Here is a 27,876-nt window from a genome sequence, read left to right on the forward strand (position 1 = left end):
ATATGTCTTTGATTGGACTATTTAGTACATTTAAATTTTGATAGATGTGTACTTACTGCCATTTTGTTGCTTTCTTTCTAGTTGTTTCTGTAGTTCTTCTCTATTTCTCTCTTTTTTTTCTTCTTCTCTTTCCTCGTAATTTGATGACTCTCTTTAATGCTATGCTTGGATTCTTTTCTGTTTACTTTTTGTGTACCTGTTACAGTTTTTTGGCTTGTGGTTACCATGAGATTCTTACATAACATCCTCAGTCTCTAGTAGTCTATTTGAAGCTGATGGTCACTTAAATTCAAACACATTCTAAAAGCACAAAATTTTTATTCCCCTTCCACATTTTATGTATATAACATCACATTTTATACCTTTTTGGGTATCTCTTAACTGATTATTTTAGATATAACCGATTTTACTAATTTTGTCTTTTAACCTCCATACTAGCTTTTTTTTTTTTTTCTTTTTGAGACAGAAAGAAAGTAAGAGCAGGGGCAGTCAGAGGGAGAAGAAGAAAGAGAATCTTAAGCAGGTTCTGTGCCCAGCACAGAGCCCAGTGTAGGACTTGATCTCATGATCCTGAGAACATGACCTGAGCTGTACTCAAGAGTCAGATGCTTAACTGACAGAGCCACCCAGGCACTTCCATACTAGTTTTATAAGTGATCTACTACCTTTACTATTTGCTTTTTCTAGGGAAATTTTTCCTTTCATAATTTTCTTATTTCTAGTTATGGGTTGTTTTTTGTTTGTTTGTTTGTTTGTTTTCCATTTAGAGAAGTCCCTGTAACATTGCTTATAAGGCTGGTTTTAATGGTAAGCAACTCCTTCAATTTTTGCTTGTCTGGGAAACTATCTCTCCTTCAATTCTGAGTGATAATCTTGTTGAGTATAGCAGTCTCAGTTTTAAGTTTTTTCCTTTCAGCACTTTGAATATATTGAGTCACTCCCTACTGGTCTCCAAAGTTTCTGCTGAAAAATCAGCTTATAATCTTGTGGTGTTTTCCTTCTATATACCTAGTTGTTTTTCTTTTGCTGCTTTTATAATTTCTTAATATTAGACATTTTGATGATAATATGTCTTGGTATGGGTCTCTTTGAGCTCATTTCATGTGGGACTACCTGTACTTCCTAGATTTGTATGTCTACTTTCTTTGCCATGGTAGTGAAGTTTTCAGCTATTGTCTCTTCAACCAGATTTTCTATCCCTCTTTCTCTCTCTTCTTTTGGGATCCTTATAATACAAACATTATTATACTTGCTATTATCCCATAGGTCCCTTAAATTATCATTTTTAATTATTTTTTCTTTTTGCTGTGCCAGTTGGATAACTTCCCCTACTCTGTCTTTCAAATAACTGATCCATTCTACATCATCTAATCTGCTGTTGATTCCCTTTCATTTAATATTTTTCATACTTTTCATTTCAGTTACCGTTTTCATATTTCGTATTTTTCATTTCAGTTACTGTTTTCTTTAGTGCTGATTTGTTGGGGTTTTTTGGTTGTTTTTTGTCTTTTATCTCTTTGTTGAAATTTTCATTGTATTCATCGATTCTTCTCCTGAGTTTGGTAGACATCTTTATAACAGTTACTTTGAACTCTTTATCTGGTAGATAGTTTTACTCCATTTTGGTCTTTTTCTCTTGTTTGAAACACATTCCTTTATCTCCCCATTTTGCCAAACTCTGTTTTTGGTTATGTTTTAGGTATATCCAATTACAGCTCCCAAGCATGAAGGAATGGCTCTAGATAGAAGATGTCCTATAAGGCCCAGTTGTGCAAACCCCCAAGTCACTTAAGTCAAGTACTTCAAAGGTGTCCCCTGCTAGGTTGCATGTACCCTCCTGTTGTTGCTGGGCTGTAGTTGGTACAAATTTGGTGTGTAGAGCTGTCCTCCAGCATGGCTGTCTGTGACGCCTGTTTACAATGGTTGCAGGTGCACTGGCATGTATGGTTGGCCCTCAGTGCAGCTGGCTGTGAGGCTAGGCTGCCACAGCTATAGGTGCATTGGTGGGTGGGACAAACCTCTGGCTATGAGGTTGCAAGATATGATCAGAATTTTTGCAGGTGCTCTAGTGTATAGGGACTAGTCCCCATGATGGGGGCTATGTAGGAGGGGTGCCAGTACTGACAAAGGCTGCCTGCTGGATGTGGCACAGCAGAGAGCCTCTTAGGAGATCACTGACCAGGCAGGTTGGGCAGGGTGAGTCCCACTGAAAATGGGTGGGGTGAGTGGTGCCACTATGGTAGATGGAGAGTGTTAGTACCTACCAGCACCAGGACAGCTAGGTAGAGGGGGGTGGGGAAAAAATGGCATCCACCAGCACATTCTTCCCTGAAGAAAATCCCAACAGATCTCTGCCCCTCCAGGACACAGAAAATGAATCCCCTTTACATGTAAAGCAAGAGATTTTCAAACTGCCACCCCTGTGCTTGGCCTTGGAGTGAGATTTTGCATATGACCTTTTAGAGAAAAATCCTGATTTCTTACTCTCCTTTGCCTCTCCTGGAAATAAATCTCCCTGGTTTCCAAAGCTAGATATTATGGGGGCTCATCTTCCTAATGCTGGTCCTCCAGGCTAGGAAGCCTAATGTGAGGCTCAGACCGACCCCCACTTTCTCCTCCCATTCCTTAGTGAGGGCCTCTACAGTTGTGATAGCCCTCCCATTTACAAACTGCTAAGTCAGGAGTATGGTTTCCAACTTGTCTGCATCTCTACCCCTCCTACCCATCTCAATGTTGATTTTCCTTTATACACTTAGTTGTGTAAAATATGTTCTTCCAGGCCTCAGGTCATTCTCAGAGAGGGATTGTTTTATATGTAGTTGTAGTTTTTGTGTTTCCATGGGAGAAGATTAGCTTTTCCTACTCCACCATCTTGATCCAGCTCTCTGGTGTAGGTGTAGATGTTTCCTAAGTTTCTCTTATAATGATTTCTTTAGTGCATGTCATGGATAGGCACTCTCCATCCATTCCAACCTCCTCCTAGAGCCTTCCTGCACTGGTGAGGCCAAAAAGATAACATCTGCATTTCCTAGACTCACTTATAGCTAGGGATCAGAGTATTTTGGGTTCTACCCTTTTGGTGCCTTGGTGTGAAACTTAGAATATGAAAAATAAGATAGAGGTCATTTTTCTGTGGTTTCTATTGTCCCTGCCGTCTTGCACCATTGTGGAGGTATGTGGTTTATCTGAGGCAGCCTCCCCATCTTGACTCTTTCCTGAATGTACTACTTCCTCATCTTAGAAAAGGGAGGAGCCCTCCTTATAACCTGCATCATGACTCTTGAAGTCATCCAGGTTATCTCAAGCTAGAGTTTCTTTCCTGATGATTCTAAAAATCATTTAACAACTTATTTTTTTAAATCCCCTTTGTTTAAAAGGGGTTAAAACCACAGTGGATTCTGTGCCCTTTCATGAAACCCTGGCCAGCACAGTCTCTCATAAACATTTCATTTTCCAGTCCACATCTATTACTTTGACCAAGAAGTCTATTATTTCATAAGCTTTTTCTGACATTCAGTTCAATTTTCCTTGTCCTTTGTTTTCATAATTAATTGGTACTATCCCACCTTGTCATAATCATTTGCCATTCATACTATTTTGGTCTCTTAAAATAATGTACCTAATAAATGTATTAGTAGGCTGTTATTTTGATTTCTTTAGTATTACTTAGCTCAAGAATATACTGTCAATTCCTTTCAGTGCTCCTTTAACTCATCAACCTTAAATATGTTTTTGCAAACTTCCTCCTTTCTAAGATAGAGGACCACAACACTAAACTGAACATCCTTCTAAGATTTAAAGAAAATACAAAAAGCCATTATTTTCCTCTCTTGCTATCTAACATATATTTTCCAGTTAACTCACCACTAAAAAGATTTTATCATTTGTTACTTACGCTTAAATTCTTTTTTTCTCTAATCCAGATACTGTTTATATGCAAAACCACACCTCCCCATTTTACCCTTCTCTCTCCTTATACAAAATATAGCCAAATGCTTTTTAAAAGAGCTTCTTGTAACTACAGATTAAATAATGTTTAGTACTGATAGTGTGTATACACAAAATGATATGTTTTTGTTTCATTTCTGATCATTCTTGTAGATAAGTATATAAGAATTATCATGTAAGAGACAATATCTCAGTTTATTTATAACATCTATTCCAACATAATGAATAAGTATCTTTGTTGAAGTTTTTAAAATGATGTTACAATCAACATTCAAAAACATTTTACCCCTGGGGATAAAAATACATTATATGTTTATTAAAAAAAAAAAATTTGGAAGGGGAGGCGAACCATAAGAGACTATGGACTCTGAAAAACAACCTGAGGGTTTTGAAGGGTCAGGGGTGGGAGGTTGGGGGAACAGGTGGTGGGTAATGGGGAGGACACGTTTTGCATGGAGCACTGAGTGTTGTGCAAAAAGAATGAATACTGTTACGCTGAAAAAATAAATAAAATGGGAAAAAAAAACATTTTACAAATAACTTATTTTCTTGAAATTCACTGAAGTAAGTAGCATGTAAAACTGACATTTTTTTTAAAGATTTTATTTATTTGACACAGAGAGATCATAAGTAGGCAGAGAGGCAGGCAGAGAGAGAGTGAGAGGGAAGCAGGCTCTCTCTGCGAGCAGAGAGCCCGATGTGGGACTCGATACCAGGACCCTGAGATCATGAGCTGAGCCGAAGGCAGCGGCTTAAACCACTGAGCCACCCAGGCACCCCTAAAACTGACATTTTTAAAGTGAGGCATAATGGAGGTGGCAGAATCACTTCCTCAGCTCCTGGGACACTGAGCTACTGATTTTTCTCTTGTACTGATTTTAAGTCCAGTAATTTTATTGCATCTGTTTCAGCAGGTAACCCTCCCATGCTGTTCAATCTTTAGCAGGCCTCTAGTCTTGCCTTGGGCATATGAGAAATATTATAAAGCTTTTATCTACTAATTATTTTTCTACTATACTGGTTGCTTTTCAGCATTATTTAATTCCTGAGTTCACCAAAAACAAACTACGTCTCTCTGATAATTTTCCTCCAGCTGTATCATTTGCATTTGGCAAGTGATGTTATTTTTTTTCTATAAATTTCATTTATATCTAACTGCTTTGAATTTTTGAGAACTTGCTACTGTTTTTAACATCTTAGAAGCATTATAGCATTGTGCTCTTTATGGGTCACTAATGTTGTTAAGTATCTTCCTTATTATCAGATTCCCAATTCCGTTTTAATCCATATGCTTATTTTTAATCCAAACTCCTTTTCAAGTAATTTTGTTATTAAAACAATCTATTTTTATATACTTTTTTATTAGTAACATATAATGTATTATTTGTTTTGGGGTATAGGTCTGTGATTCATCAGTCTTACACAACACACAGCACTCACCATAGCCCATACCCTTCCCAATGTCCATCACCCAGCCATCCCACCCCTCCCACACTCCTTCACTCCAGCAACCCTCAGTTTGTTTCCTGAGATTAAGAGTTTCTCACAGTTTGTCCCCCCCCCCAATCTGGTTTATTCTTGTTTCATCTTTTCCTCTCTTTCCCTATGATCCTCTGCCTTATTTCTCAAATTCCATATATCAGTGAGATCATACGATAACTGTCTTTCACTGATTGATTAATTTTGCTTAGCATAATACCTTCTAGTTCCATCCACGTCATTGCAAATGGCAAGGTTTCCATTTTTGATGGCTGCATATTATTCCATTGTACATATATACCACATTTCTTTATCCACTCATCTATTGACTGACATCTGGGCTCTTTCCATAGTTTGGCTATTGTGGACATTGCTGCTATAAACATTGGGGTGCAGGTGCCCCTTTGGATCACTGCATTTGTATCTTTGGGTAAATACCCCACTAGTGCAATTGCTAGGTCATAGGATAGCTCTATTTTCAACTTTTTGAGGAACCTCCATACTGTTTTCCAGAGTGACTGCACCAGCTTGCATTCCCACCAACAGCATAGGAGGGTTTCCCTTTCTCCACATCCTCACCAATATCTGTGGTTTCCTGACAAAAACAATCTCTTTTAAGGAAAAAAAAAATTTTTTTAAGGGACCTGTGTGGCTCAGTTGGTTAAGTACCTGACTCTTGGTTTTGGCTCCAGTCATGATCTCAGGGTGGTGAGATGGAGACTGGCAGTGGGTTCTAGGCTCTACACTGAGCATGGAGCCTGCTTAAGATTATCTCTCCCTCTCCCTCTGCCCCTCCCCAACTCACATATATGCACTCTCTGTCTCTAAAAAAAAAAATTAAACAATTCCTTTTAAATGTTATTTTACAAGCAGAATAGAGAAACAATGATATTCTTTTTATCTACCATTTTTTGTAATTGTTTTAAAAGCCATGATATGCCAAATGGTGATGGGGGATGCATGGGTAATCACCTTGCCTCTATACTATCTTCCAAAACAGAATTTCCCAAACCACACACAATCCTAGTGAACTGTAGAACCCTAACAGTCCAGGAGAAGTTGTTAGGTGCCTGGAAAATAACCATCTTAGTCTCTTTGAGCTGCTATAACAAAACACCAAAGACGATATGTCTTATAAAATATAAACATTCATTTCTCACAGTCGAAGACTGGGAAGTCTAGGATATGGTTCTAGATTTTGTGTTTGGTGAGTCTTCCTAGTTCATAGATAACACCTTCTCACCATGTTCTCATATAGTGGAAGGTGTTAACGGGCTCTCTGGGATCTCTTTTTTAAATTCACCAATCCCATTCATGAGGGCTCCACCCTTGTGACTTAATTACCTCCAAAAGACCCCACTCTCTAATATCATTACATTGGGCTTTAGGATTTCAACGTATGAATTTGAGGAAGACACAAAAATTCAAAGTGTAACAATAACTGATACTAATCGTGGTAGTATTTTTAAGTTGAAAGAAAAAAGGATTTTTATAATGTCAGAAAAAAACACCAAATACATCTTACATAGTTATCTCAAAAGTTATCAGATGCATGACTAGATTCTTTCACTCATTTATTCAATTACTATTTACTGAGCTGATTATTGGGAAAACTGCAATAAAGAAAACAAACTCAGGTTGTTATACATGCTTTGAAACAATAGATAGTACCACAAAAGTAATAGAGAGTGGCTGGGGTGAGGATGGGTTAGGTGTTTTTAGGAGGCATAGGGAAGACCATTCTGATAATATGAAACTTAAGATAAGGAGTGCTGGATGGCTGGAGCTGAGCAAGATAGGAAAGAGGAGTAGGAGATGAAGTCAGAAAAGTTGTCAAAGGCAAAGTGTTACAGGTCCAGTATTAGGAAGAAATTTGGATTTTGCTTGAAATGGATGAGAAACCACTGGAGAATTTTGAGTTGAGAGGTGACATGATCGAACTTTTTAAGATAATTATTCTGGCTACTTTTTAATCAAATGGATTGTTGAGGACAAATATTGTTATTCAAATTATACCTTCCCATTTGAAAGGACTGCTTTCAAAATATAAAAATTCTAACCTTAGAATATTATTAACCACATCTTTAGACAATCATTGTATAAACCACAATAAATTCTAAATGTAAATATATCTCTATTGCATAAGGAATTAAGTGTTTTTTTTTTACTTAATTCATCTTTTATTCTTTTGGCAAACATCAGATAATATGAGCAAAACTATATTGCTTACTACAGTTACATACATTCTTTCTTGCTTTTCTTGCTTTATATAAGCCATTAAACATATGTAAGTGGATAAAATTCTTGGCTAAAGACGTATTCCAAAACTCTGACATATACTTTTCTAAGTTAGGAGAAAAGAAAGCTTAAAAGAAAGCTTATAAAACTTCCATTAGACCATAATCATACAGCAAACTAAATTAGTATATGCTGTTTTTAAATTAACATCTGCCATTTTTTAAAGACTTCAATTTTTGGTTACAGCTAAAATGATTTTTATCTGAAGGTTTATGAAAGAACAGAAGCTGACCACACAAATCCTACTCATAACCATATTGTTCATTTAAAAATAAATAATAAAAATAAATCTGTAATCAGAAAATTCCACTTATTAGAAAAAAAAACTACAAAGTTATTTTAAATATAGATGGCACTTATAACAACTAGACTTCATGATATCTGTTTTATTACTTCTTTTTAAAAATTTCTTATTTTAGAGCCTGTGCAAGCAGCGGGAGGGGCAGAGGAAGAGAATCTCAAGCAGACTCACTGCTGAGCATGAAGCCCCACATGGGGCTCCATCTCACAACCCTCAGATCAAGACCTGAGACAAAATCAAGAGTCAGAACTTTAGCCTCCCAGGTGCCCCTTGTTTTATTACTTTGTAATGCTTATCTTTTAATTCTAAAGATTACTAAAGATTACTTACTAAAGATTACTTCATAATAAAACCAAGCCATTAAGCTTTTTATAATTTAATTTTTTTAGTAAATTTCAGGCCCCAAAGTATCTGATCAAGGATTGCAGAACAGTCAGCCTTCAGAATATATTTTGTCTGGCAGACAGAATGGTTTTTCATCTTCTGAATTGGAGTACCTTCATGCAATACCTACTTGCCCTAGCTGACCACAGTCCCTACCAGCTTCCCACATCATTACCAGCTGGATATAAGAAACTGACAGCCATTTTTAATTGTAAAACCCAACATTTACTTACAAACATTAGTTGCATTCATGAAGCAAAAGTTCAAATATTATAAACTTGATGCTAAATCTTAATACATGCTCCTAATTTGGGAAAAATAGATCAAACCAAAAGGTCTAATTTTCATTTTCATAATACGTGGAACTAAGTGTTTTTTAAAAGGAACCAAAATAAAGATAAGCAGTCATGCAAGAAAAATGTTTTCAGTAAATATAGCAGAAAAGTTTTACTACTGTTTTTATATAAACACTTCAGAATCAAACATTATAGAAGAAAAATAACTTTTTTAATTTGAAGATTAGTTGGCTTTATTAAACAATTCATGAATCAGGAAGCATCCAAATCATAATAGGGAAGAGGTCTCAATAAAAATAATTCTTAAGAGTATATATAAAATGTCAAGAAAAATTCCAAGACTCCAGAAGTTAACATTTTTAGAAAAGTCATAATTCATGAAAATAAACCAACATGATAAAATGGGGAAACTCCTAGTAATCAAAAATAATATTAAAATAAAACAAGATAACATTTCATCTGTTAAATTATTCCCCCAAATGCTTAATGTGATATCCTAAACTGGAAGAAATGGCAAAATTGGGATGGCATGTGTCTCTGGGGGCATTAAAAAGCAACGTGATCAGACACTTCAACATCACAATTCCTTCCAGCATTCATTAAAAAAAAAAAAAAAGGAATGTATGACATGGATTCTATTTCCCACTCTGTGATAGGCACTTGGGAAGCAGAGACAGATCCAACAGATTCTGTCCTCATCAGATTTAAAATCATTAAGGTTAGAGAAGGGAGAAAGGAAAAAAGAGTGGAGGAGAAAGGAAGGGAAAGGAAAAAATGGAAAAAATTTAAAAGTACTATATAGAAATACATATGGTACAGATAGACATAAATAGTATAGTGGAGATACAAAGGGAGAAGGAACCAGTTCTACTTGGTAAAGTCAGAAAAGTCTTCACAGAAGAAATAACAGAAGATTGGAATATTAAAAACATATTGGTCATCAAATAGACCAAACTGTAGGGCAGAAAATAAGTAGAGCAAAGGATTCAGAGTCAAGACAGCATTCCAGGTAGGGGAAACAGGTATGTCCCTGGGACAAACATGCAGCATGAAACAGAACAGGGTGCCATGAGGATGGCAGGTGGCCCTGTGTGGCTGGAACAAAGGATGACTGGAAGGACTGGAGAGAGAAGAGGCTGAGTATTTCTCCTTTTAGGAATTTATCCTATTGTTATACTCACATGTGTGGAATAAAACATATGTACAGAGATATTCATTGCAACACTCTTTATAATAATGAGATATTAGGAGCATCCCAAATGTCCATCAACAAACAGCTAGTAAATTAGGCTACAATTATACAGTGAAATAGACAGAAATAGTCAAAATCAGATGGCTATTTTGCGTACAGGATTACACACACACACACACACACACAGTTAAACAAAGCAAGGTTTTAGATTATTATATATGAGGATCCTATTTGTATAAAAAAATAATAAAACTTTTTTTTGCTTATAAATGCATAGACCAACCCTGGAATAATACAAGGAGGTAGTAAAAGTTAATACTTCTGGGGAAAAGAAATAGATGGCTAGACAGATGGAGGGAGCAATTTACATGGCATTATCGTGAACATCCATTGGCCATTCTAAAAAATTAAAAGCAGTAAAAATAAGTCAACATTCTTTTCTTAAAAAACTAAAAATTGTAACTAAAATCAGAATGCACTACCACCATTCAGAGCACTTTGCCTCCTTTCCTATTATTTAGCTTTTTTATTTAGCTTAGGTATAATTTAGTAAAACATGAGGGAGTAAAGTCTTACTTCTCTACCATCCTTCCTCACTGGCCTCAGTCACTACTCCCACCAAATGGGGTAGGGTGGAAAATGTCAAGAGTTCCCACTTAATCACACTTTGCCTAATCTAATAGACACCAAATGCACTGCCCCCTATCCCTCTGGTCTCCCCATCCCCTCTCTTGATACTCTCTTAGAGGTGTTGATTGTGAAATTGAGAGAAAACCTCAAGTCTTACAGTGGTGCAAGCATTTTACGGAAATTGTTTTGTTATGTAGAGAGATAAAAAGTGTACATCAACAAAAATATTTTAGTATGACGTTTCATTAAAACCCAGTATCTGTTTCCTTATACTGGCACTTATGTGGAATGAGGTCGTGGCATGCCTCTCTAGCCTGTGTAATTCTGAAAGAGAGATTCCACAGTAGCCTTCCAGCAAGTTCCACAATAAAAAAATGGCACTCATTCATCTCACTTGCCTCCCCAGATTGGGAAGTTACCTTGGCAACAATCAAAGACAAAGCAGTAATATGATACAAACCTACGGATTCCCTTTTCATTTGTTTGCATTCTCAGGTGTAATTCTTATGCTCAGGTGCATATTTGCACGTATTTTAAGAAAATCAGAGAATGACATTGTTGGTCAGGCTCTTGTGCAATCTCTTAGCTTTTATTATAACCTTAAATTAGAATAAAACTGACCTTAAAATGTAAAGCACAAATGGAATTTTGATGTGCTAGACTGAGAAGGACCTTACTATAGGGCAGGTTGATTCACTAAATGAACATTTATTGAACCCCTGCTATGAGCAAAGCACAATGCCAGGCAAATACTCGGTTCTTGTTTTGTGGGAGCTAGCATCCAGTGAGGGAGACCGCATGTCAACAACCGGCTGTGATTTGAGGCCTGAGTGTCACATTAACAGAGGAGAGAGGAAAAGAGAAATTCTGGCTGGGGTCAGAGTGGCAATGTTGCAGACAAGTGCCTTTTTCCCCACATATCTGGTTGCCACTTTACCAGTTACCAGAACTTGGTGGCTTAAAACAACACAAATTTATTTTCTTACAGTTCTGGAGGTCAGACATCCAAAATGGACTTCACCAGGCTAAAGATGTGACAAGACTACATTCCATCAGCAGACCTGAGGGGAGAATCCATTTCCTTGCCTTGTAGCTACTAGAAGCCACCTGTTTCCCTAATCTTGTGACCTCTTCCTCCACCTTCAAAGCCAGTGGCTCAGAGGATTCCCTCTCTGAATCAGCTTTTCTTTGTTTCCCTCACATAGCCTTCTCTTCTGTCTGTAACCAGATTTCCTTCTCATATAATGCTTATGATTGCATTTAAGTTCTGCCTGGATAATTCAGGATAATCTCCCCATTTCAGGATCTTGATCACAACCACAGAGGCCCTTTTCCATATAAGGTAACATTCACAGATTCAATGAACAAGGACCTGGCAATCTTTGGGGGCTATCATGCAGCCTACCACAAGGTGTTTAGAGGGAAGGAGCCTAATCCAGCCCCTTTATCCTGAAGGCTGTGGTGAGCCACTGGAAAGTTTCAAGCATGAGAATTACATGGTAAGATGGGTATTTCAGTAAAATTAATTCAGGACTTCTGAGGATGTAGATGAAAGAAGAGCCTGAGGTCAGCAAACCCCTCCAATAATCCAGCACAATTTTGACAAGACAATGGTAATTAGGTTGAATGCACTGGTGAGAAATTAACACAGTGAGATCAACAGCTGTTTGCAGACTGTTGGACACTGTAAATGATTTCTGAATTGGGCATTCACATGCCATACACCATGATTTGTAATACAAGAGGGGAAGCAGATTTGGAAGGGGGTTGGAGGACCTTTAGACAGGGAGGGACATTTTTATCAAAGAAAAAATTTGTTCTGAGAGTGAAATAATTTCCTTGCAAACTAAAGTTTTAAATTGCAATCCATTCTTGGAGACTGCCTCTAAGAAGAAAGAAACTGAGTAACACAACTTTTAGTACTAAATTTTACTCTCACATCCTTAGAAAAGAATCTAATGACATTCAGGAAAAGTAATTATATAATTACATTAGGATCTGTTTTCATCTGGACTGGAACCATAAACTAGCACTGCTGTGAAGAGTCTTAGCAAGCTTCCTAATCCAATAGTTCTCAGCCTCTTTTTCCCCAGTACCACACACCCAGCTTGTGGTGACAGCACACTCCAGTGGTTGATTCCAAACACACCTACCCACTCTAATTTACCACTCTCTCCCCCATTACAAGAGTATTTTTAGTTCATTCATTTTGTAGCTTATAACTAGCCGCTGTGAGATAACCACCACAACTGAGAGCAACATATTGTCACACATCCCATGAGAACCATGGAGTAAGATCCTTAATAACCACCCAGGACAAATGCTACCAGAGCAGTGACATGCCTGCCCCTGAGCTCATTGGTAGTATAGCTTTAACTGGAGACCTGTCTTGTGATTTTCTCCTCCTTCTCCATTCCCTCTCTAAAGACTATCTTCCACCTCATTTTACCATCAAGAAGGACTAAGGTTCATGGAAGCAACAAAGCCTTTTTTTTTTTTTGTCCTTTGTTTATTTATGTAAAATTGTATTTTTTTGGAGTTCCATCCACCTTGAGTCCCACTGAGTCTCTGCCATTAGAGTCTCCTCAGGGCTTCTAATCCTGCTCTCCCTCCCTCCTCTGTGTTCCTGTGCACAGTCTGCACTGCACACTTTATGATGGTATTATATCCTACATTGCCTTGTCCTATAATTTCTTTATATGTGCACATCTTGTCTCCTCTCAAGATTTATGACGTTCTTTTAGAGTTTTGCATCTTAATACTCAACAACTAAAGAGGTGATGTATGGTATGGAAGTTAAATTGCTGAAGTGTTCAGAACAGAGCTGTGTGTTGTTTTACTGGACAAGACTAGAATCTCTTCATTCTGCACTGCAGAAATCTGTTATATATATTCTGCAGTTGTTCTGCATGTGAAGATGGAGAAAGAGAACTTTGTCTCAGCTTCAGAAAAAATATATTGGCTCCTGTAAACTAAGGGAAAACTAATAACCTTTGGATTCTCATGCTTCTAAAAACTAAAGAGTGATGGGTTTGATGCTTCTTGTTCCTTCCCCCTAGAAATGTTTTCCATGGTTTCCTGGCTATTAAATCATTTTTTGGTGTTTTTTACTTGTTTCTTTGAAATACTGTGTCCTGGTACTTTAGCTTTCTGCTCTCTTGATCTTTTTTGTACATCAGATACTTTTGATCAGAATCTGTGTAATTGAAGCTAGATCTGGACAGCACTTTTCAAATTGTGTATCCAGCACAGCTACTTAAAATCCCAAAGAGACTTATGGTTCAATAATATTTGTGAGCTGTTTCTTTGCATTTTAGTAAAGCCTGGATAGTGCCCCCCAAAGGCTGTAAATAAAATTAGATTGTTTTAGTGGTTTTCTTTCCACCTGACTTAATTTATTTCTATCTTAAAGGCCTCGCTATTCAGGATTCTGATTTTATTTTTTAAAGATGGTGTCAGTATAAGAGATGAGCAAGGCAAAAATTCACACAGAAACGCTGGCATAAAGAATTTTGAATGTGATATTCCATTCTGCTGCTGAATCAATACTACAATACTACAATCAATACTACAATACTTAGTATGTAGTAAATAACATTGGCAAAATGCCAATCCATAAAATAAACCATAAAGTGCTATAGAATATTTCAGTGTCTAATGTGCTTCTCAGGCAAACAGCATTAAAGTATAGCCCTTTAAAAGCATTGGGGTATAGCCCTTCTTACTATTATACAGTTTAGCTCCTGTATGATAATTATTAAATAAAATAGTTTTTTTTCTGTACTCACTATTGGCCAAACATTGTGCAGGGCCAGTTCAGTAGGGAAATGGGTAAGCATAAATTTTAACACACAATATTAAGTTTGATGACAAATGCAGATAAAGAAGGGTGTTATGGGCACCTAACCCAGTTCAGGGACATTGGAGAAGATGCCAAGAGGAGGTGGTAACTGTGTTAAGCTCTGAAGGACAAATAAAATCAGACTGTGAAGTAAAGAAAAGCTTCAAAAGAAGAGAACAACATGTACAGTCATAAAGGCAAGGGAGCATAAAACCTTGAGAAAACGACCAATATCTGAGTAGGAATAAAGCTAGAAGGTTTAAGGCAGACTGATAGAAGGTAAAAATTTTAAGTCGGTCAACCAGAAACAAATCAGGAAGGAACTTACTCCATAAGCATTTGGTAGAGAGCATGACTCTCTGAATTCCAAGGAAGGAGAGAACTGTGCAACTTTCAAACCAATACAAAGCCATGAAAAGTACATGAAATTATCTAGTCAGTGACAAAATACCAACCACAGGCCTATCTATACAGCAATAGGGCAAAAATCACCAACTTTTTAAGACAGGAAGAACACACAAGATAAACTATAGTATCTACCTCTACCAAACTCAAACCTTTTGATCACACTACCTCTTTGCCTTTAAGTACGATTTTGGAAGTTTATCCGGAAGGCACCACTGAAGGATTTTAAGCAGCAAATCAGATTTCTGTTTTTAGAATAAATAAGATAGTCTTATTTATGTTATAAGGACATTGAGAAGGCTGAATTCAAGGTAGGCCAGACTGAAGGCAAGGAACTGTTCTCATAATTTAGGGGAATAATTACAAGAGCCTGAACTTTGTCAGTGGAAGTGGTCAGAGAGAGACTTAGCAAATACAATCAACAGAATTTTTGCCTGCATAAGGAGTAATTTACCTGAAGAAAAACTGAGGGCTGACTAAAGATTATCTGCCCCACAATGGAGAGACAGAGACATAATAATGGCAAGAACCCTAGCCCCAAGGCTGTGGACAGCAGAGAGGGATATCACTGACAGGCCCCACCTGTGGATTCACCCAACTGGAACAGCAACAAAACAGTTTAAAGGGCAACAAGACATAAATGAAGGAAACCCATTTTCTAGGCCAAACCATAACAGAACTGCTTAAATCCTTTCTGACGTCAGAGGTGCTGGCTAGTACCACTGTTTACATTTCCTCTCCACCTAGATGGTACAAATTGGTGCAAGATCTTGGTGCCCTGGCTAGCCTGCCACTGTATCAAGCCCTAGTCCACACCACCTCCAGCCATCCCCCCGAATGTTGCTCCCATAGCCACACCCATCCCAGTTCCAACCATTCCACCAAAGCTACTCTGGCCTGTTGCCACCCAAGCTATAGCCATCCCCTTGGGGCAGCCCTGGTCCAGAGCATTCTGGGCCCCACCAGCCACACATGGCAACCAATGTGGAAACCCACATATGTGGAGCACCCAGGACACCCCAAAACAAGCCTGCTCCAGCTATCCTGCCTACAACACCAAGCACACACAGGTGACACAGGGGATGTTCCCACACAAGACTACAACTTCAAGTCTGGGAGAGGTGCCTGTTTGGCCTAATTCATACAAACAACCACAGAATGTCAAATAAAGTGAAACAGTGGAACATGCTCCAGATGAAAGAACAAGACAAAACTTCAGAGAATGAACCAAGTGAAATGGAGATAAACAATTTACCTGATTAGGAGATCAAAATAATGATCATAAAGATGTTCCCCAGGCTTAAGAGTGGATTAACTCAGTGAGAACTTCAATAAAGAGATAGAAAATATAAAAACCAGAGTTGAGGAATATAATAACTGAACTGAGAAATATGCTAGAGGGAATCAACAGCAGATAAGAGGAAGCAAAAGAATGTATCAGTGGTCTGGAAGATGGGGTAATGGAAAGCACTCAAGCTGAACAGCAAAAAGTAAGAAATTTTAAAAATGAGGATAGGTTGAAGGACCTCTAGGACAACATCCAGCATTGCTACATTTGCATTATAGGAATCCCAGAAGGATAAGAGAGAGAAAAGGGGGCTGAAAATTCATTTAAAGAAACAGTATCTGAAAACTTCCCTAACCTGGGGAAGGAAAGAGACACCCAGGTCCAGGAAACACAGAGAACCCCAAACAAGGCCCAAACAGGTTAACCCAAGACACATAACTAAAATGTCAAAAATTAAAATTAGAATCTTAAAACCAAAATAGAAAACCAACTACTTATCTACAAGGAAAACCCTATAAGACTACCACCTGATTTTTTGACAGAAACTTTGCAGGCCAGAAGAAAGCAGCAGGTTATATTCAGAGAGCTCAAAGGAAAGGAACCTACAACAAGGAATACTCTACCTAACAAGGTTATCATTCAGAACTAAAGAAGCAATAGTTTCCCGGATGAAAGTTAAAGGAGTTCATCAGCATTAAGCTGGCCTTAACATTTCTTATGTGAAAGGACTTACAGCAGAAAAGACTATGACTAGATGTAGGAAAACTATTAGAAGATAAAATTTACCAGTAAAAGCAATATAAAGGTAGAAAATCAATCACTTAAAAGCCATATGCAGGTTAAAAGACAAAAGTAGTAAAGTCAATTATATCTAATAAATTAGTTAAGGGATTCAAGAAATAGAAGATATAAAATATGATGTCATATACATAAAACATAGAGAGGTAGGAGTAAAACTGTAGTGCTTTTAGAATGTGTTCGAACTCAAAACCACCAACTTAATATAGACTGTTATATACTTGGGATGTTATATATGATCCTCATGGTGACCATAAAACCAAACACCTGTAATAGATACACAAAAAGAAAAAAATCCAAGCATAAGACTAAGGAACTGACTAATCACAAGGGAAGAGTAGAAGAGAAGAAAGAAAGAGAGAACTACAAAAACAAGAAAATAATTAACAAAATGGTAATAAATATATATCTAGCAGTAATTACTTTAAGTGTAAATGGTCTAAATGCTCTAATCAAAGGGCATAAGGTAACTGAATGGATTAAAAATTTAAAAAACCAGAATGGATTAAAAATTTTTAAAAAAGACCCATCTATATGCTGTCTACAAGAGACTCACTTCAAACCTCAAGATACATGCAGACTTAAAGTTAGAAGGTAGAAAAAGTACCACGCAAAAGAAAGCCAGAAAAAAAGTCTGGGGTAGCAGTACTTACATCAGACAAAATAGACAAAATAACACAAAGGCTGTAACGAAAGACAAAGACGGACGTTACATAACGATCAAGGGATCACTCCAACAAGATTATATAACACTTATAAATATCTATACACCCAACATACAAGCATCCTTATTATATACAAAGCAAATGTTAAGAGACATAAAGGGAGAAATTGACAAAATAGCATAAGAGTAGGGGAGTTTAACACCCCACTTATATCAATCAGTAGATCATGCTGAAAGAAAATAAATAAGAAACAGTCACTTTGAGTTACACATTAATCCATGTGGATTTAACAAATACATACAGAACATTCCATCCAAATACAGCAGAATATGCATTCTTTTCAAACGCACTTGGAACAATTAAGGTAATAGACACTATGGAAGAAGAGTATGGAGGCTCCCCCAAAACTAAAAGTAGAAATACCATATGACCCAGCATTTCCACTTCCAGATATTTCCAATGAAAATAGAAATGCTAATTCGAAAAGATATATGCCCTACGTTTACTGTAGATAGAAAGTGTTGGTGGAGGATGGGCAAAATAGGTGAAGGAAATTAAAAGATACAAACTTCCAGTTATGAAATAAATAAGTCACCAAGGTGTAATTTACAGCATAGCAAGAACAGTAGGTAATATTGTAATAATTTTGTATGGGGATCAATGATAACTATACTATACTATACTATAATGTATATAATGGTCGATTCAATATGCTGTACACTAATATAATTTATATTATATTTGCAATATAATTTAAATAATTTTTAAACCTATAAATAAAATGTAAGAATAGTAAATAAGTACCCATACATGTATATAAATACACTTTGGAAATACTACTCTAGTGTTGTTAATAAAAAGGTGTGAATCTAGGGGCGCCTGAGTAGCTCAGTGGGTTGAAGCCTCTGCTTTCGGCTCAGTCATGATTCCAGGGTCCTGGGATCAAGCCCCACATCAGGCTCTCTGCTCAGCAGGAAGCCTGCTTCCCCCTCTCTCTCTGCCTGCCTCTCTGCAACACTTGTGATCTCTGTCAAATAAATAAATAAAATCTTTAAAAAAAAAAAAGGTGTGAATCTAATCCTTGTTCCTTATAGATGACCTGTTGCTTTCTCTCTGGAATTATTTCCTTTTCTTAAATTTCACCTTACAGTGTTAAAGCATTGACAGATTTCCCCTTTATCTCATTTTGTACATAATAAGTCCATTCAATCTTTCCTTAATTGTGGAAAATTTTCAATTAGCAGTTCTCAAATATTTAACTTTTATTTCTTTATGTTAATCAGATGTTGACACTTACTCTATTTGTCACACTGCTTTTTTTTTTTTTTCATTTTTCCAGTTGTTTGTCTCTTTTTGATGCCTTCTGGGAGTGTTTCAAAACATATTCTATCTCATTAATTCACTCATCAACTGTATTCTTTCAACCCATGAATTAAGTTTTTTATTTCTATCATATCTGACTGGTGCTTTTTTTATAACTTCTTGTCCCTGATTAATGTTTTCAATGCCCTTCTGTATGCCCTTGAGAATGTTTATCAGGATTATTGTAAATCCTTCTTTCTTTGGCTCATTAGTTCTGCTCCTCCTGGAATTAGTTGTTCAGTCTGTGATCTCTCCTTTCTGGTGCTTTACATCTGTGATCTTCAAATGTCTCTTTATTTGTCCTATTCCTTTCAGAATATCAGCTATCTGAGTTCCATCCATATCCCACTTACTTCTAAGTCATGTCCAGAATTAGACTCAAAGGAGGAAAACCACAATTGCTGTAAATTCCACATTTTAACTCACCTATAACACAAACTAGATTTAATGTCCTCAAGCTTTAGCCTGATTTGACTTGGTTATCTTTTCATATTGGTGGAATTGGACTATGTCACAGAATCACCAAACATTTTCCATTTGCTTATGGAAAGAGACAGTTTTCTAGGGCTGTTGGGAGGGCTAATAATGGCCTATGGCAAATAACTATAGAAAATGTAATTATTTATTGATGGAAAAATGTCTTGGAACCTTAATACTTTGTGATTGCTATTGTGAATGTTATTTTCCTTCCTCCCCTTCATAGACCTATAGGTTATAAAGTTTTTAATTCAAAAATTATTAAAATTTAGTTTTGAGGATTTCTTAACTGAATTCTTACTGACCCCCAAGATAACAAGAGAAGCCTCTTGGGTTTTACAAAACCAGTTTGAATATTGCTTATCTAAAAACAGAAATTATTTTGGCATCTTTTGTGGAATTGTTTCTGTCTTGCCTTCATGGTCTTGATGTATCAGTATTTTTATCTTACCAGACACCTGTGCAGATGTCTAGCCTTTTCTTTTGAGCTGACATTCACTTTTTAACAGATATTTGTTGAACACTTGGCATACTATTGTTCTAGTTGCCAGGTGCCCAGCAAGAAAGGCACAGTCCCTGCTTTCACAGAACATTAGAGTTTAACAAAGAATCCAGACTGAATATGTATACTAGAGCAGGGAGTTTTTTCTGTGTTGTCTTTCTTTGTATACCAGGCACCTAGAACAGTGTAAATATTGGTTGAATGTTAAGCAGGTAAATACTGGGCACTAATTACAGGTGTGGTAAATGTTATGGAGGAAAAATGGAGGCATCATGGGGTATAGGAGCCTTACCTGATCTGGGGGATCATATAGAATTAGGTCTCCCCAGCATGGTACTGGCATAAAGACAGACACATAGACCAGTGGAACAGAGTGGAGAGCCCAGATATGGACCCTCAACTCTATGGTGAAATAATCTTCGACAAAACAGGAAAAAATATTCAATGGAAAAAAGACAGTCTCTTCAATAAATGGTGCTGGGAAAACTGGACAGCGATATGTAGAAGAATGAAACTCGACCATTCTCTTACACCGTACACAAAGATAAACTCGAAATGGATAAAAGACCTCAACGTGAGACAGGAATCTATCAGAATCCTAGAGGAGAACATAGGCAGTAACCTCTTCGATATCAGCCACAGCAACTTCTTTCAAGATATGTCTCCAAAGGCCAAGGAAACAAAAGCAAAAATGAACTTTTGGGACTTCATCAAGATCAAAAGCTTCTGCACAGCAAAGGAAACAGTCAACAAAACAAAAAGGCAACCCACGGAATGGGAGAAGATATTTGCAAATGACAGTACAGACAAAAGGTTGATATCCAGCATCTATAAAGAACTTCTCAAACTCAACACACACAAAACAGATAATCATATCAAAAAATGGGCAGAAGATATGAACAGACACTTCTCCAACGAAGACATACAAATGGCTATCAGACACATGAAAAAATGTTCATCATCACTAGCCATCAGGGAGATTCAAATTAAAACCACATTGAGATACCACCTGACACCAGTTAGAATGGCCAAAATTAGCAAGACAGGAAACAACGTGTGTTGGAGAGGATGTGGAGAAAGGGGAACCCTCTTACACTGTTGGTGGGAATGCAAGTTAGTGCAGCCACTTTGGAGAACAGTGTGGAGATTCCTGAAGAAATTAAGAATAGAGCTTCCCTATGACCCTGCAATTGCACTGCTGGGTATTTACTCCAAAGATACAGATGTAGTGAAAAGAAGAGCCATCTGTACCCCAATGTTTATTGCAGCAATGGCCACGGTCGCCAAACTGTGGAAAGAACCAAGATGCCCTTCAACGGATGAATGGATAAGGAAGATGTGGTCCATATACACAATGGAGTATTATGCCTCCATCAGAAAGGATGAATACCCAACTTTTGTAGCAACATGGACGGGACTGGAAGAGATTATGCTGAGCGAAATAAGTCAAGCAGAGAGAGTCAAGTATCATATGGTCTCATTTGTGGAGCAAAACAAATAACATGGAGGACATGGGGAGATGGAGAGGAGAGGGAGTTGAGGGAAACTGGAAGGGGAGATGAACCATGAGAGACTATGGACTCTGAAAAACAACCAGAGGGTTTTGAAAGGGCGGGGGGGGTGGGAGGTTGAGGAACCAGGTGGTGGGTAATAGGGAGGGCACGTACTGCATGGGGCACTGGGTGTGATGCCAAAACAATGAACACTGTTATGCTGTAAATAAACAACAACAAAAAAAATAAATAAAAAATAAAATTTAAAAAAAAAACAAATAAAAAAATTAAAAAAATTTAAAAATAAAGAATTAGGTCTCCCACTGATAAAGCCATCGTTTTCCAAGTGGTTTATGCAGGTTCATTTCAACAATCAGTGCCTAGTTCCTATTCAGGGCACCCTCCTATTGTGCATGGTGGTTTGAATCACCTTGGATTTTTCAGTATTGGTTTCTGTAAATGAGAAGTGAGATGAATTGCTTAATAATACCGTATGCTTATAGAAACTAAAGAAAAAATCAGTTTAAGAAAGCTGATTCGTGTTTCTTGCTTCTTGCCTATCCATTCCATCACCGCTTTTTCTCTTCTATCTTGTAGATGAAGGAGCTTCTATGCACCCTTGTGATGATACATACTGTGGACCTTTCCCAGAATCTGAGCCAGAAGTGAAAGCTGTAGCCACTTTCCTCCGAAAACACAGGAAGCACATTAGAGCTTACCTCTCCTTTCACGCATATGCTCAGATGTTGCTCTATCCCTATTCTTACAAATATGCAACAATCCCCAACTTCAGCTGTGTGGTAAGTATTTGCACTTGTACATGCATGTCATGCTTTATGCTTCTTTTCTAAAGCTAAAAGGGGTCTGAGTAGTAATGGTAATAGCAAACACGTATTGTATTTATTCTAATAAGCATCTTTTATGTATCAACTCATTTATTTTCCATAAACATGTGAGATAGGTAACTATTATTGTCCCCATTTAACAGATGAGGAAACTGAAACATAGGGAAATAAAGTAATTAGACATAGAACGCACAGCTACTAAGTGCCCTGGCCAGGCTTCAGCCCCCAGTCTAGCTCTGGCCTTGTCACTTTGAACCGCTGCGCTACGCTGCTTCTCAAATGCAGTCATTTCAAACCAATTTACATTCTTAGCACAGGTTACACAGAAAGTTGTCAGGATGGATGTGATTAGTATTATAGCTTCGGTCACATATGCAGGACTATAATTAATTTTATTGAGTAAATAATTGTTCATAAATTATGGTCTGACTCCCATTAATTAAAAGCAAGATTTAATTTATGAGCACTATTTGCTTAATGGTACTAAGTCTCTGGGCATGTATCTGACAAGTTGGTGCTGAGAATGAACAGCCCTTCAGGCATAAGATTACTTGGCAGTGAAAAAGCAGTTTCTTTCTTCCTCATCTCAGAAACCCAACAAGCTATCCACTGTAGGGCAAAATGCCTTGTAAAGGGAGTCTGATTCAGAGCCTCTAGCATCTGAAGGACTGTAAAATTCAAAACCAGGTCAAACTAATATACAGTGTTAGAAATGAGGGAGAGGAAGGGAACAGTGACTGGGAGGACGTATAAGAAGGAAAGCTTTTGGGTTTTGCTGTTGATGTTCTGTCCTTTGGCCTGGACGATGGTTACATGAGTGTGTGTAATTTGTGATCATTCATTGAGTTATGAACTGAAAATGCATATATTCTTCTGTATGTATAATTCTTCTTGAATTAAAAGCTTTGATAAAAGAGAAGCATCCCCTTTCTTCCTACACCTTGAACTCTAAATCCTTCACCAGTTGGTTGGAGTGGCAGGAATTCCTGACCCAAATGTCTAGGACCTGGAAGGAATGGAGAACATGAGGAGGTCTGAGGAAGGCCTGAGGGAAGGCTTCTATTCTGTCCAAAGAGGAACTTTGTTCTTGGCATAACCAAGAAAAAACTCTGAGCAAATTCTCTTGAGAAATTTTGTAAAGGTAGTAGTTCTATTTAAGAGTGCAATTCGTGGGGTGTCTGGGTGGCTCAGTGGGTTAAAACCTCTACCTTCGGCTCAGGTCATGATCCCAGGGTCATGATCCCAGGGATTGAGCCCCAGATTGGGCTCTCTGCTCAGAGGGAGCCTGCTTCCTCCTCTCTCTCTCTCTGCCTGCTTCTCTGCTTACTTGTGATCTTCAGAAGAGACAAGATGGTGGGGAAGTAGGAGGAGGCGCTGTTTCAACCTGTACCCTAAAGTGAGCTGATTACCTACCAAAGAACTCTGATCACCCATACTCGTGATCTCCATCTGTCAAATAAATGAATAAAATCTTTAAAAAAAAAAAAGTGCAATTTGTCAACTACTGTGTGAGTCAAATAGGCTTGTTGTTGTTGTTGTTGTTGTTGTTGTTGTTGTTGTTGTTTTTAACCTGACTGTTAACCTGTTTTTAACTACCCTGTATCACACAATCCTTCTCTAGGTTTATATTCAGCCCTTTCTAAATTGGGCACAGTGTCTATTTATATTCTCACAACAGACTAAATGGAGGATGCAATATATTAAAACTATTACATGAGTTAAGCTTATTTTCATTTTGTCTTGGATCGGATTTTGTCTTTGTCTTGGATGTGGTATAAAGAGTAGACCAGTGATTCACAATCAAGGATGACTTTGCTTCCCAGAGACACTGAACGATGTTGAAGACATTTTGATTATCACAAGGCTGGAGGATGTTATTGGCAGCTAGTGAATAGAGGTCAAGGATGCTGCTAAACATCCTACAATGTACAAGACAGCCTCCTGCAGCAAAGAATTATTCAGTCCAGACTGTCAATAGTACCACTGTTGAGAAATCCTGTTACCAGGTTACATATAATCTAAGTTGCTAATGTCACAATTAAAATTCTCAAAAAGTAGGTAGTCTCTGAATGTTAACCAGAAACCCTTCAATTCTAATAAGTTGTTCAAAAACATTCCATCAGAGACGGCTGGGTGACTCCATCATTAAGTGTCTGCCTTTGGCTCAGGTCCTGGGATCGAGCCCCGCATCGGGCTCCCTGCTCAGCAAGAAGCCTGCTTCTCCCTCTCCCACTGCCCCGGCTTGTGTTTCCTCTCTTGCTGTCTCTCCCTCTGTGAAATATATAAATAAAAAATCTTAAAAAAAAAAAAAGTTAAAAAAATTCCATCAATATAGGAGTCTGTGTTTCACTAACATTTTTAGGTCATTCATTAACTTGCTTTAAATATGGAACTATTTGAATAAAAAATATATTCCTGGCTTAGTTGAGGTTCAGTAAGTGGGGCCTGGGTCCTTTTGAACAATTGAAAAGAGGAAGCTATAAAGAAAGGAGGAATTGCATAAACTCTTTCAAATAGGTGTCCGGCTACACCACCCTGGAAAATAATTCCTAGAGAATTTTATGAAGTTTTCACTTTTTGTGGACTGATCATATCCAACCATCTTATCAGCCTCCACCTGCACTTGAGCGACAGAAGTGTCATGAGCTCAAAATACTAAAACTGCATATATTTTGTGTAAATAAGCCAAGTGGTTGTATTATTTTTCTTAAGAGATTTTTGGGGGTAGTTTAGTCATCTGAAATAATGAGGAACAAAATTCTCCTCACCAGCAGAACACAGTAATCTTCTAAATGTAGAAATATCTGCCTTTGCCATGGAATATTGCTGAAACCATTGGAGAAGATGTTAAAATCTCAGAACATTCTCCATAAAAATATCTTATTATGGTGTTTAGATTCCTTTTCTGTTGGCTTCTGAGAGGAGAATGTCATCCTCAGTGAGATGAATAATAAATTGTCTGCCAGGTTCTGGAGGCTGGTCCCTTAATATCCACCAAGAGTGGCATTTGCTGAAAATGCTGCCTTATGCATCCCTGAGGTGAATGAGGACAGCAAGCTGAAGCTGGGTCCAACACACAGCGCCATGTTACCCAGAGAACTTCAACCGGTATAATAAATTATTTATAGGCAAATTGAAACAGGAGAGCTGTATACCGGTTTCACCATACTTCTTTTCCTCTCACTGGTCATACAATACTTCTCTAACCCCTTATCGAAACTAATGCTGTTACACCATTTGAAAATGTTTTGAAATGTAGTCAATATCACTTTAGTTTATGTTAGAACATTCGCCTTTTAGTATTTTTACTGTGTTGTTCATTTTTCCTGATTTGGGGCATTGATAGGTAGCGTTCCGCCTCAGAATTTCTCCATCTTAGCAGTACCTGAACTCTGTCAGAGGTGTATGTAACTCGAGAAGTCATGGAGCATTCCACAATTGTTCTTCCTATTCCCGCAGGGATAAATGAATAGCATAAGAGAAGACACTTCCTGAACTAAAGGGTTTCTAATTGATCCAAGGTGTTTTAAATACCTTGTACATAGCCACTGAAGTATGTACTTAAGGATCAATAAGATTATCTTGATACCGTTACAGAGCTGTGCTTATTCAACATTCATGCAAGAAATATCGACTAAGCTTCTGTTATACAGGCACATTGCTAAATAATGCATATATAGCTATGAAGAAGACTGGCATGGGCTCTGCCCTGTCAAGCATTTTGTAATTCATAGAAACAGGTGTCTCTGAATGAAAGTGAAGAGGACAGAACACTAAATCAGCCTCAGAAGATATGGGCACTTACCTCGACCACTCCTTGTTATGCAACCCCAGCCTGCCCATTGAACCTTGCTGAGGCTTTCCTTTCTTGTCTGTAAAATGGAAATATTACTGATCACTGGCTTGGTGTAAGGATCAATCAAAGGACATAATGTGTTCTAAAATATAAACTGCAGCACGTGACAAGGAATATTATTACCATTATTATTAAATATACCTATTACCTAATGTGCCCAACCTTGCTCTCCAAATTGAAGACTGATAAGGCTCAAACAACATGCCAGTGTTTCTAAGGGTTTCAATGCAGTGATGTAAAGTGATATCAGCTCTCCCTTTTCCCTCACAGGAATCTGCAGCTTATAAAGCTGTGAATGCACTCCGGTCAGTATATGGGGTACAGTATAGATATGGACCTGCCTCCAGCACGTTGTGTAAGTTTCCTGTGTATTTTGTGTTAGAATCGTCTCTTGAACCAAGATCCTGTAAAATGACTTCCTTTAAAAAAACAACAGAACCCGCTCCCCCTCTCCCAATCCCACCTCCCCCCAGCAACCCCCAGTTTGTTTTGTGAGATTAAGAGTCATTTATGGTTTGTCTCCCTCCCAATCCCATCTTGTTTCATTTATTCTTCTCCTATGGACATTGGGGAGGGGAGGCGAACCATAAGAGACTATGGACTCTGAAAAACAACCTGAGGGTTTTGAAGGGTCAGGGGTGGGAGGTTGGGGGAACAGGTGGTGGGTGATGGGGAGGGCACGTTTTGCATGGAGCACTGGGTGTTGTGCAAAAAGAATGAATACTGTTACGCTGAAAAAAATAAATAAATAAAAAGGGGAAAAAAAAATAAAAAAAAAAAAGAAAGGTACTGCAATGTGAAAAAAAAAACAAAAAACAAAAAAAAAAAAACCAACAGAAGTGTGTTCCCCCTTAATGAGAAATTTTTGACAACCAAATTAGCCAAGGAAGAGGGAGGGAGTTTATATTTGATTAGTTTTACACTGCTTGGCATAAATCACTGTACCAATTGAAATAAATTCTAAGCAGAGACTATTCTAAGCATGTAGTAATGACTACAAAGTTTAAATGAGATCTTATGACAGTAGAAAGTACCCAAATGGGCTCCTTAAACAATTGTAACTTCTGTAAGGGTGGAAATGAGCCTTAAGAATATAATGAAGTAATGTCTCAGCCCTAAAAGAGCTTTCCTTTTATTCCTTTCCTCCACCATTCTTGCTATGAAATTGTATTTCTTATGTAATGGCTTTAGCTGAATTTCCCCTTAAAAGGTGATTTAAAATTTTTTTTCTTTTTCAAATAAATTTATTATTTGAATTTTAGGTAGTTAACATACAGTACAATATTGGTTTCTGGAATAGAATTCAATGATTCATCACTTATATACAGCACCCAGTGCTCATCACAACAAGGGCCCTCCTTAATAATATCCATCACCCATCTAGCCCATCTGCCACCGACCTCCCTCCATCAACTCTGTTTGTTCTCTACTGTTAAAAGCCTCTTATGGCTTCTTTCCCTCTCACCTTTTTTTCTTTTTCTCCTGTCCCATATGTTCTTCTCTTGTCTTTCTTAAATTCCACATATGAATGAGATCATGTGGTATTTGTCTTTCACTGACTGACTTATTTCACTTAGCATAATACACTCCATCCACAGCATTCCAAATGTCAAGATTTCATTCTTTTTGATGGCTAATATTCCATTTGTGTGTGTGTACCACTTCTTTATCCATTCACAGTTGATGGACAGTTGAGTTCTCTCCATAGTTTGGCTATTGTTGATAATGCTGCTATAAACATCACGGTGCATGTATTCCTTCAAGTATGTATTTTTGTATCTTTTTGGTAAATACTTGGTTGTATAACTGCTGGATC

The 27,876-nt window shown here is 37.6% G+C and overlaps 1 protein-coding gene across 1 annotated transcript in view; it reads left to right on the forward strand.

Annotated features, from left to right (window-relative positions):
• Positions 1–27,876, forward strand: part of CPA6 (carboxypeptidase A6) — a 366,147-nt gene that overhangs the window by 333,217 nt on the left and 5,054 nt on the right. Inside the window, exons 9-10 of the mRNA XM_046016779.1 lie at positions 21,957–22,159; positions 26,331–26,415. Of these exons, the coding sequence (XP_045872735.1) occupies positions 21,957–22,159; positions 26,331–26,415 (288 nt within the window). The remainder of the gene's footprint in view (positions 1–21,956; positions 22,160–26,330; positions 26,416–27,876) is intronic.

This window comes from Meles meles, chromosome 1 (genome assembly GCF_922984935.1).
Source record: "Meles meles chromosome 1, mMelMel3.1 paternal haplotype, whole genome shotgun sequence".
Taxonomy (NCBI): domain Eukaryota; kingdom Metazoa; phylum Chordata; class Mammalia; order Carnivora; family Mustelidae; genus Meles; species Meles meles.